The 12669-nt window shown below is 37.2% G+C and overlaps 1 protein-coding gene across 5 annotated transcripts in view; it reads right to left on the bottom strand.

The window, feature by feature from the left end:
* Positions 1–12669, bottom strand: part of LOC139980590 (uncharacterized) — a 91380-nt gene that overhangs the window by 61342 nt on the left and 17369 nt on the right. For all 5 annotated transcript variants that reach the window (XM_071992336.1, XM_071992337.1, XM_071992340.1 and 2 more), the window contains one exon: positions 9878–9950. In XM_071992336.1, the coding sequence (XP_071848437.1) occupies positions 9878–9950 (73 nt within the window). The remainder of the gene's footprint in view (positions 1–9877; positions 9951–12669) is intronic.

The raw sequence follows: 12669 nt of genomic DNA, 5'->3' as shown, positions 1-12669 counted from the left end.
TCAAAATATTGCATCTTCTATAAAGCTGGTTCCTTTTCTTTTCTTGTTTTTTCCACACACAAAATAAAAAATTACAATCCCAAATTCCACTCATTTCTGAAAATCTCCTCATTATCAGACAAATGATATTTTCATACACTACATACAAATAGTACACTGGCAAATATTAAAAATCCTTTATCTTCTTTGTCATAAACTTTCGACTAGTGAAGCTAATTAATGTCTTTGTTATGATATTATCGGTATTGATTTTGCACAGAAGACATATATATGGAAATCAATGTAAGAACCTACACTGAAATTATTCAATGACTTATCAACAAAGTAATATCAATATGAACCTGGCTATATACACTATGTATATATGTTACAGTGCATATTTGGGATCCATAAAGTACAGCACACTACAAACAGAATGAAAATCATTTATTTCTACACTATATTTGACAATGCATTTACTTAACCACATTTAATGGGTACTGTTACTATTATTTTTATTGTTACTTGCAAATATAATTACTATGACATGTCACAGCTGAAGCAATATTGACATTACTAACATGGAAGTTAATGAATATTCATTTTTAGTTACTGTTAAGTCTGCTAGAGAATCTGTTTGTTGCAAATAGTGCAATAATACAAAAGTGTTTGCTGTGTTTGGTTTAATAGAGAGGGAAGGTGAAGACAGGGGAGGGGAGGAGGGGAAGAATGGGGAGGTGAAGGGAGGGGAGGGGAAGAGAGGGGAGGGGAAGAGAGGGGAGGGGAAGGGAAGGGAGGGGAGGTGAAGGGAGGGGAGGGAAAGAGAGGGGAGTAGAAGGGATAGAGAGGAAGATATGGGAGGGAAAGGATCAACAACATATTTATGAGTCATTCACAGAGCTATTGTCTAACTCTCACAAATTACCACACAAAGTGAAGTCATTCTTTAACTATGCCATACACCACCCCTCAGACCACCTGACTCTACTATTGTATAAATCATACAGATTATGCACTTTTATCACCCTAAAATTCCTAAATATGAATTAATGACCACAATATTGCCAAAATATTCAAACCACTTGACATTTCTAGAAAGTACTGGATCTTCTTTTCCTTGTTCTTTATTTTTTTATTTATGCTTAAATGGTTCTCACAACACATACCTTTGTGGTGGTCATGTAACAGCTGACACCTATCACCAGCCAGTCCTCCCCCCAACCCCCCCCCCCAATTTTTAATATCATGACGCATGACTTCTTTATGCCCCATTTATACTTTGTCTAACAAAAGTTGTTTATCAAATGTCATGTGTACCAGTCTTTTACATTCATTGGAACCCAATGATTTTCCTTTGAACATATCTTATATACATGTCATGGTTGAGGTCTCACAGGCTATAAAACTTGGCATTGAATTCATAGAAACAGACAGATACATTGTGTCAGACCAACAGTAAAAGTATACTCACAATGACTTTCTTTGTTTCTGCTGGCTGCCTCCCCCCCCCCCCCCCCTTAAACTTAAAGCACCATTGTTGTTCTTTTCAAAAAAATTCAGTCAAGAGTACTTAATTTAAGGTTGTAGCATGAATATGGAAAAGTAGGCTTTGATCAGGGACACATTTTACACTATTTCTATTTAACCACACACCCTCCCCCCCCCTCCCCCCCTTTGAGAAGTTTGGGTAAAATGAGGGTAATGCAAAAATAATTTTGCAATTTTGAAATAATGTTGAAAAATATTTAACTGTTTAGGCTTTACTGCATATATACATGATATAGATTTGACATATTCAGACCTAGGCTAGGAATTTCTTTGTATTATTTTGTCTGCATGTGGGGGGGGGGAGATTTAGATCCTTGTCGGAGGAGGGGCTTTAGAGGATCTAAATCACCCCTCCCCCCCCCCCCCCCCCGCCCAAAGTATACACTGCTGTACCAATAGTTTTGATAAAATTGTCCAACAAGGAAGAGAACATGCTTTAAAGTGCTTTGTAGGAGTAAATCATGTCACTGTTGGTTTGTTTCTCTTTCTCAAAGACTGTTTCCTTCCCACTTATCAGCACACAGAGGCAGTATTAAACTGTTCTGTAATAAGTCACTGTTGACCTCAAACTTGTTTGAGTATGCTAAAAGTAACAAGCTTTCAAAGTACCTTATTGTCTAGGGGTTGTAACCCTCAAACTTATGCAGCTTGTCCAAGTTGGTCAAATTTATAGACAATAAGAGGTCATCAATATATTTGCCCCCAATTTACTAGAAAATACTAGAATAATAGTCACCAATGATCAAACTTTGTGGATAGTATTTATATTTCCCTTTGTTGCTTTTGCTGCTAATGTCATGTAGAGATGCTTTACTCACCTTTGACATTCAATTGTGCTATTTGGCCCTCCCTAACATTTGGGAATAATGTTCAGGCATTAAAAAAATTTAATAATTAGTAATGATATCATGATCAAATATGGAGCAATAAACAGATACTAATTTTTGCATTGATTTTGCTAAATTTTTAAACATATACATTTACTACTACAAATCAGACTAGCAGTCAGGAATTCTGAGTTGGAGGGGCACCAAAAGTTTAAGGAGGGGCACCGAAAGTTTAAGGAGGGGCACCGAAAATTTAAGGAGGGGCACCGAAAATTTAAGGAGGGGCACCGAAAATTTGAGATGGGACACCAAAAACTTAAGGAGGGGCATCAACAATTTAATGATGAGCACCAACAATTTAATGGGCAGCATCAACAATTTGAGGAGGGCACCAATAATTTAATAAATTCCATAAACGGTACCATTGGGAGGGGGGATTGAATACTGATGGAATTCAAGTTTTGCAGATAAAGCAAATGACAAATCATTTGTTTTCCATTCCATTACATAATGATGTTGAAGAGATTCATCAATTTATGTACGCAAACAATTTACATCATTGTAAAAAAATACTGTTTTGCCAAAACCTACCACTGACAGCAAATAAAAAACTTGATTCCACAACATAAACACTCTACTTCTAAGAATGACACCCTCTGAATTAATCACTCAAATCCCACACACAATTTCTGGGAGATAGTGTCATACATAAAAGATTAATGTCACTTTTTTTCAAGTGATAGGAGTTTACAAGTTCACCTGATATGACAAATTTATGATGTAAGGGTTAACAACAGTGACATCTTCACAGAGAGGGAAACCTCAATGACGACAAATGAGAAGGATTCCAGCTAAACATTACTACAGTACTGGTCTTCATTATTAAAACACTTTTGAAATCAAACCAAAAACAAGGCTAAAAAGTTGCTTTAATAAACCAATCTTTTTATCTTTATATTTTATTCTTTCTGGATTCAATGTGAGTAGCTTTAGGACATGATCCTCTGATGAATTTTTTCCAATACCACAATTATATTAAATATTTCTCCACTTTTAACTTGATGTTCACATTGTCTCATGAGTGCTGTTAGAGACTTTCACACTTTGATCTGAACATGGAGCTGTTTATAGCTCCATGATCTGAAGAAGTGGATAATATCCGGATCAGATCCCCTGATCGATATCTGGTGTGAATGCCACCCCCTATAGGTCCTCCAACAACATCTTCATGTGCCTCTGGCTATTTTTGATGAGCTGAGTTGACCTAAAAGCTACTGGAAGCATGTCACCATTCGCACAAATAATGTTATTATGCTTAATTCAGAGCAGAAAATCTAGAATTGTAGAATATAATAAGATATCGACTCTTCATATATATCTTTCAACATTTGAGAGATAAAGGAGCCTCTCTTTCTTACGTCAGGAATAGATTATTGAATCTTCACGAATCTTGAAGCTTTCATTCAAAACTTGAACAAACTGACTTGTGGCTATTTAAAGCTGTGTATCTGCGAAGTGTGCTGCCTAAACCGACATTCATGTGTGTGTATATATATATATATATATAAGTTTATGTTCACATTGAGCAGCACTTCTCAACTCTGTAATGCTCAAAACATAAAGACTCTGTAACACACATACTATATGTACATATTGCAGGACATAAATGTGTCTAACTTAACAGCACTGCTTCACACATATAGTATGTAACACACATATTATTATGTACATTCTGCCAACTTCAATCGGGAAACAATTCTCTAATTGTATCAATATTAATGAACGACCTAATTTTCTCCACAAAGCTGACACCTCAGTGCACTGCTATCCAAATATAATTGGCAAGCAATTAAGAATGGAAGTGAATCCAGTTCTACTTGAATTGTTCTGTTAAAATAACCGGATCATAAAGTAACGGCTGTTTTGGCAAACAATGGTATGGCCTGAACATAAGACACATTGACAGAGTAATATCTATGGATATGTGATTATCATGGTAACACTGTAGCATTATATGGCAGTGGTACCTACAGTATACATGTGCAAGTATCTACACATTCTTGCAAATTCTTGGAATTTGTAAAAATGGCCACATTATTCTAATTCTTTCTACATTCATAGAGATATTACCCAGCATGTTATTAGCCACACCAAGACATCACAAATCTAGACAAAATAATAGCCCAAAGCTGAAAATGACAGACATGGTGAACAGAATCTCAAGCCTTAATTGACCACAAATACCAAGAGGTAAGGTTAGGATCGAGGGAAGGGGGGGGGGAGGAACTACAAAAATATCCTTATTTGGTACTGTACTTCTGATGAATTCCAAAGTTAATGAGCTCATCAAGCATATGAATCAACAGGTACATCTACTACTATTGCTAGGGGTAGAGGTGGGAGATGAGGAAGGGGGTGGAGGGGGAGGGAATTGATATTGCCGGAACCAAACTGTTCGGCAAAGCAAAACTCAATAGACAGACCCATGTTTTGAGACTTATTCACAATATGAAATAAACCAAATAGAGCAAGGATCCTTTATACTTGCAGGCATGGCATTTAACATAAACTCCTCCCCGCCCCATCTCCCCTCCTACACCTCCCCTTCTCTGACACCTCCCCGACTCCCACACCCTCTCCCATGCCTTCCGTCTCCTATCCCTCACCAATCTCCCACTTCTCACCAATCTCCCACTTCCCTCATATCAAACTTGTGTCACTGTCCCTTCAGAGCCTGTACAAAGATACATGATTCATGCACACAACATTTAGCTAATTATTTTAATAATGTAATTGAAACTACTTACAGGGCTGTTATCTAAAGCCTTCGATTGTTGTATCTAGTTTTAAAAGGCAACTCAATTTCTTTTACAACAAAGATCTTACCCTTCTATCACAAACAAAACTGATGTAAGACAACACCCAACCTGTTCAGATAACCAATGGAGTTCAGACTGTCCAATTAAAACTTAAAACAGAAAAACAGAAATCAGCCCTCTAAATTAAAAATTGTCACATGATATGTCTTACAAAAGCTATTCTACTGAACTTGCAAAGGTTGAAAAAAAAATATGTTAGAAATGCCAAGCATGCCTTAATTTTGGATTATAAACAATATAAACTATATACCGTTTATGTGCCAAACATAAGTGAGAGCTATACTGTAACTCATACTAATAAATTAAATCCATTTTTAGTTTGGTTTGAAAGTAACCCACTGACAATAGTTCTTCCTCCAGTACTGCGACTGAATAATAAGGGTTAAAATTCCAATATGCAGAAGCCCAATAAAACATCAATTTCCCCCCCCCCCCCCTTTCTGTCTTTTTTTTACCCCTTTAAACCATGAACAGTGAAAAATTTTGTCCAGATACGACAAAGTTTTACAGAATTTGCATCATAGAGAAAATACACCGAGAAACTTTCAAGGTACATATTTTAATATAAATATTAATATTGTACAACTATAAATTAGGTGCATACTTTAACAGACTGTTTACGGTGATATATTTACAAAACTTACCAAGTTAATAGAAAAAGAGTACTGACAGCCGGCAATATTCAAATGACGACAGCATCCATTCCAAAGAAACCAAGAAAAAGGTGCCTCAAAACATTTTCCACCATTTTTGCAATAGGAGATGAAATGTTTTCTAATCCAATTCATAAATATCCACCATGTGAAAATTAGAACCAAATGCTAGTAAAAACAGACTAACAGGCTAAGTTCATATATGACTCAATGCAGTTAAACCCATTTATATTCAACAGAGTCAATACACCACCACTGCAGAGTGCAGCCTTCACCTAAGCCAGCGATTTTATAGTGACAAGTCTCAGGTTTGACATGAAGCCACAAAATTCTTCATGAAAGGGAAACTGCAGCATTGCTATGACTGACACCAAATTTATACTCATACCCTCCAGGGAAGTAAAGGTCAAAGGTCACCACTCACCTGCAAAGTGAGAGTTTTTGTTTTCCACCCTGCAGAGGTTCATATAGGTCTACTAAGCTGCATGTAGGGAGGATTGTACCAGGATTGAGTTTTAAGGTAAATTGAAATGTTCTTCTTTTCTTTTTTCTCCCTGGAGGCAAACTATGAGCAAATTTGGGATCAATTAGATAGTAATGGGATCATGAGAGGTGATTAAGTTAGTCTGCTGGGGTGCAGAGAAGACCTTGCCAATAGGATATACAGCTAAATATTTACTAGGAAGAAATGTCATCCAACAATTCAAAAAATTGAAAATATTTGCATATTCAGTACCCAAAATTGCCCACTAAAAATCAGAATTTATAGATATATACTTCCTAGCATTAATAAACTGATCTTCGTCACTTCAGTTTCAGTAATATCTTTATAAATTAAAATTCACAACATCATCGGCTTCCCTCTCACTGTTTGTGGCCATCTTTTCTTTGGCCCATCCATTTTTCATGTTAAAGTAAAGTTTCCCCCAACCCAATGCATTTGAAATACAATTCATCTCCCATCACCCATCATTAAATTCTGTTCCACCTTTTAGTGGGACTTTTCATTGCGTATGGCATACAAAGCCAGGACCATCGCTTCACCGCATCTCACCCTCACTGCCCCCCCCCCCCACACATCAACATTCTACTGCCTTCAAGAATCCCACATATGAAAAAGTGATATCTTCACATAGAAAGCTTCAACCAGGCCTAATGGGGTGGGGGTCCAGGATACAGCCCAGTGTTGTGGCTCAATTAGCTGGGAAAAATATGTGATATTTTCATAACATAATTTCAAATCATGAAGCCTTCTTAATAATTGTTTCCCCAGGGACCTGACCTGCCTCAACCCTGAATATTTCCAATATTTCTTTATTTTCTGAGATATTATAATTAGTAAATTTTATTCATACATTTTCCTTTCTGTACATGGTAACTTTGGGCTCATTGTATTTCAGTACAAACTTGATAATTCCTTTCTTTTTCTCTATCTATCTCTCTCATTGATAATATTTACATTATAAGCACTTATTAACACTCTCATGTTTATGTTGCTTGTAATGCAGACATCAGTTAGCACTCCAAATTTTTTCCCAGGAAACAAAGAACTCATTAGTATTCGGTACATACTTCATTTCTTTTGTTCGTTAGATATATTACAGCGTTGAATTCAATACGAGGTACTTGACCCTTCTATTTTAAAGGGAGTGACGACTCGCGCACAAAGAAACGTCTAATGCTGGTAATCTGACCTAGTTTGAATGAGGTGTAACAGAAGTGTTAGACACCACCATCGATCCCGGAAAATACACACACAGCTTGCTACTGTCGGTAATTAGACACTAGTGTACAGTCAATACATGCAGCAACGGTCAATACCACAACACATTGTAGGCTACATAGCAGCGATGGACAATCTCAGCAGGGAGTTGTTATGGAGCTCCCTGATCTCAGGTCCAGATAAAAGATAACAAGGTAGCACGTTTCATTACTGTCTGCATTTTGTAATGAGAAACTTCATTTGCCAGCAACAGAAAGTTAACTTTTTCACAGGGCGGCAAATGGTTTGGGGCGAGTCTTCAATGCCTTTAATCATGTGATTCAACATAACAATTCATCCAGTCTTTAGACTCATATTTACTGTTCTCAATGCTCAATTGGGTTAACGCCACATTGGGATGTAAATTTTTTCATTATTCCGACCAGAGCGCCCAGAATTCTATGCAAATTAGGCTAGGCTATGCAGGATATATCTGCAATGAAAGTGTTCTAGGCTCTGTAGCTTAGCCTGTTATGACCATATAATATTGGACACACCCCTCAATCTAACTACCAGATCTTTATGAGCTTGGATGCTCCCATATATGTGAGAGGGTTTAATAATAACTGTTTAACCTGACACTGAAAATTTTGTGTCCCAGAAAACTTAATGTAATTCTGTCTTTTTTTGTCATTTGCAATAATTTTAACATTGCTCCCAAAGTTCATCATTCCTGCTTTGATGATTAAAGGGAGTGAAGACTCCCCCACAAAGAAACATCTGATGCCGGTTATCTGACCTAGTTTCGAATGAGGTGTAACAGAAGTGTAAGACACCACCTTCGATCCCAGAAAATACACACACAGCTTGCTACCGTTGGTAATTAGACACTAGTGTACAGTCAATACATACAGCTACGCTCAATACCCACAACACTGTACATAGCAGCGATGGACATCTCAGGTCCAGATAAAAGATAACAAGGTATCATGTTTCAATACAGTCTGCATTTTGTAGCGACAAGAAAAAAAGTTCACTTGCAAGCAATGGAAAGTTAACTTTTTTCAGAGGGCGGCACGCGATTTGGGGCGAGTCTTCAATGCCTTCAAAGGAATTAACAGATGTTGTTTTATGTTTACTTTAATGGTCCAGTGTTTATGATAGAACAAGTACATGACAAAGTTAGCATAGTAAATCCATCTATGACAACTGACCAAACCTAAACACCATAAATAATTGAAGTAAGATTACAACTGAAATAAAAAAGGCATCCTGCTAAATTTTTGCACTGCATAAACCTTTTGTTTTTTTCTGGGTTTTTTTCTTTGTTTATTTGCTCTTATTTTTTTTATACTATTATTTTGATGAGGCTTGGCTATGTTGTCAATCTTATGAACTATATCGTTATGGGATATATTTTCTTTTCTCATCAATCAAAAATAAAAACTCATCAGACAACATAATCAGCAGTGAGAAAGCTGCTTTTAACATGGTAGTACATGGGCATCAGTTATAGTGACAGTTAGGACACTGTGACTCTGCAAGAGTGTCTATAAATTTTGGACAGTAAAGCATGACCTTACCGTCCCATGTGGACTTGGTCCACTACTTTAATATGGCATTGCATAAATTTCAATACAGATAAACAGGAAATAATGTAGTGTTTATATCTCCATGCTACTGTTGGGGGGGGGGGGGGGTTATCAATGAAAAATGCACTCCCTTTGTTTCAGTGTATATATGTCACAAACATACATACTTTACATGTTGTAACTGTGTAGTAACTTGTTCACTTTTGTGTAACATTTGATACCAAGATATCCCAAGAATTGTTTTCTTCATGATGGTGTTAACCTAGTTCTTTGGTGTGTGTGTGCCAATTTTACAGAAAGTCTACAGGAACTTCTCTACAAAATGAAGGATTCGTTGTGAAATCATTAGGGTACAGCAGGGAAAAGCCTCCAAATATCTTTTGTCAAACATTCAAATTTTTAATCAAAGTTATGAAAGATGATAAAATGGTCTTATCTGAATGAACATGACTTCTTGAGCGCCTGTCAATCGTACTCTCCCATAGTTAAATGTAAATGTTTTCAAACAGAATGGATGTTGATAGGTATTGTAGCTGGAGGCAGGATTTTGGGGCCAGGGCAGGGAGGGGTAGGGAAGGGGGAAGGAAAATCTCGACCATAAAAGTGATAGTAGCCTTCAAAGAACATAAAGTATTCCAAATCCAAGCCGGTTTATTTTATGTGATTTTGTACAAACTGACGGGATGCAGTCACTGACCTTTCTTTTTCTTCAGTTGTCTTATTGTTCGCCGTATTTTAAGTCGCTCCTCGTAGTTGAAGGTGGTTTCCAGCTGCAAAAAGAGAATAATAAATACTGGTAAACACAAATCAGTGGCTGCATGGGGGTTGGGAGTGCCACTTGCAGTAATGTCTCATGCCACCATGCCACTTATAATATCCATCACCATGCACCTCCCCTACCCCATCCCCCACCCCCCGCCCACCTCTTGCTCTAATGATAGCCACATACACACAGTTATCTAACCCCTCCCCACGGTCACCCCCACCCACTTCTTGCTCTAATGATAGCCACATACAGTTATCTAACCCCTCCCCACGGTCACCCCCACCCACTTCTTGCTCTAATGATAGCCACATACACACAGTTATCTAACCCCTCCCCAACCCCCCACCCCCACCCACTTCTTGCTCTAATGATAGCCACATACACACAGTTATCTAACCCCTCCCACCCTACCCGTTGTCAGCATTGCCAATAAGATAAACACACATGCTAAAAACTGTCAAATTATCAAGGAAGGTAAAAGACTTTGTAGGCAAAACTGCACAAACATAAAGTTTGTAATCATCTATCTATGCTGCCATAGTGTAACATATAAAATAAAACTGCATCCTACATCCTGCTGTGACTATCAGGGAATGATAAATTTAGCTTGGTGATTCGGCAGCTAATAGCAATTACTGAAGAGAAAAAACTTTTTTAATAATAATTTATTTTGCAGTAAAATTGAGGCTGAGGTTGATCACACTACATAGTGTTACCAACGTGAAAGAGGCTTGATTGAACATATGGTTCCAGATAGCTAAATTTACTGATTGTGATGGTGAGGTAATTTTACATATTTGATATACAAAATTCAACAACTAGTATTGGCCTACTAACTATATTTCCAAAACACTGTAAGACCTGCTATTATTGTACTGTCATTCAAATATCCTCATTTATTACTATCAACTACAACATGTATTCATTACTGTACCACACACAGTCTGTACCTGCATTTTATATCCAATGAGGGGTTTATGATACCTGCAAAAACTATGAAAAGTTTTATTACATAGGGCAGAGAATTACATATCATGTACATCTATGATATGGTGAGGGAGTCTAACAAACATGTGTACAGTATGTGTACAATAATAGACTGTATCTGCAGACATGCTAGAAGATACAACCAGAATGCCAAATGCATTGAGGTTTCGATGACTTCAATGCACTAGATACAAAAATCATCTGCACAGGTTTGAGATTGGCAGGGTTTTGAGGGGTTGGAGGGGGGAGGAATTAGCAAGAGGAGGAATTGGAGGGGTAGGAGGAGGGGTTTAGAGGAGTAAGAGAAGGGGCAGGATTCAGACCACTATTTAGCATTGCTGAAATTGCTGCCTGCATAAACATTATGCTGTGAATGCCTGCAGTTGCCCCCCCTCCCCCCTTCCCCCCTCCATCCTGGGTAACTTTGCTTACAATCCCTATTGTACATGTATCAAGTCTTTAGGACATCATTCCATATCCATGTAAGCGTTCTGCCACCAAGACAATTCTCCACATTACCATGCAATAATCATTTGCAGAAAAAAAAGGGATTTTTTTAGAAAGGTAGTCAACTTTAAAATTACCTAAATAAGCAAAAGCTGTTGTGACATTGTGTAAGTTCTGGTTTATTGCACTTCAATATGGATCATATGATATATGTACTAGAAATTCAGAGCTGCCAATCAAACAGCCCCTGTTAGATCAAACCATTTCAGATCTCTAAACTATAAACAGATCGATCACCTGTACATGTTGAAGGTTGGTTATTTCTGGTCAATCATTAACGTTCTTTACTAACGCAGGAAATTGATGTTTGCTTGTTAAAGGAAATTGATTCCTTAGAGGAAACATTCAGGATTTTAATTCCCACAGTTACAGGAAGACTTTGACACATGAAATGATAATCTGATCGTTTAAAAATACATAATTAAAATCCTCACAAAATGTTTACTACTTTTCTGTCAAACAGTTTAAAGAAAACACAGCTCCAATCCAAAAGCGCACGACATGTGTTACTACAGCCTCTGGGATGATCTCACCATTGATTGTCCATGTTTCAGACAGATACCTCAGCACGATCAGTTTAAGTCGGGGTAAAATTTACGACACTTTTGGTCGCAACGTTACCATAGCCACTATGGTACCCTACGTCCTATCCCCTCCCTGAAATTACCAATGTCACAAAGCCCCTTTTTTTCTAGATATAAACAAACCTTCCCCCAATTAGAGAATTGTTTTCAGGTCTGATAATTGTCTGCAAAATGCATTGATGCGCAGAGGTTAATACGGATCACGTACAGCAAAGATTAAACGCTGGTATCGTTTCATTATGTTATATTACAGAGGGTACAAGAAATTTCATAATGTACTTGTAGTATAAAACACACACTGTCAATCAATGAGTTAACAGTTTCACAATTAGCACGTTAAATGTAGAAAATGGGATATTACGAAATTCATAAACAATTTTGACATTATGTCTTTACTCCTTGTCCAAACTATGACAGTAACAGTTGTTTTATATCAAAGGCATTTTATTAAAGGCAGTCTCATCGCATTAGGCTGAAGAAGGACAAATTGCAAGAAATTTGTGACGGGTCCTTCCATATAGTGAGATTCTTGTTTACTCAATTTCAATCAAGTTGCAATCAATTCCAACCAAATCAGTCAATACACGATTATTTTCACCAATCACCAGAGGGAGTAAATATTGTATTTGGTTAATTTTAGGCCTT

This window comes from Apostichopus japonicus, chromosome 15 (assembly GCF_037975245.1).
Source record: "Apostichopus japonicus isolate 1M-3 chromosome 15, ASM3797524v1, whole genome shotgun sequence".
NCBI classification, from domain to species: domain Eukaryota; kingdom Metazoa; phylum Echinodermata; class Holothuroidea; order Aspidochirotida; family Stichopodidae; genus Apostichopus; species Apostichopus japonicus.
This window is presented reverse-complemented; position numbering and strand designations above follow the sequence as displayed.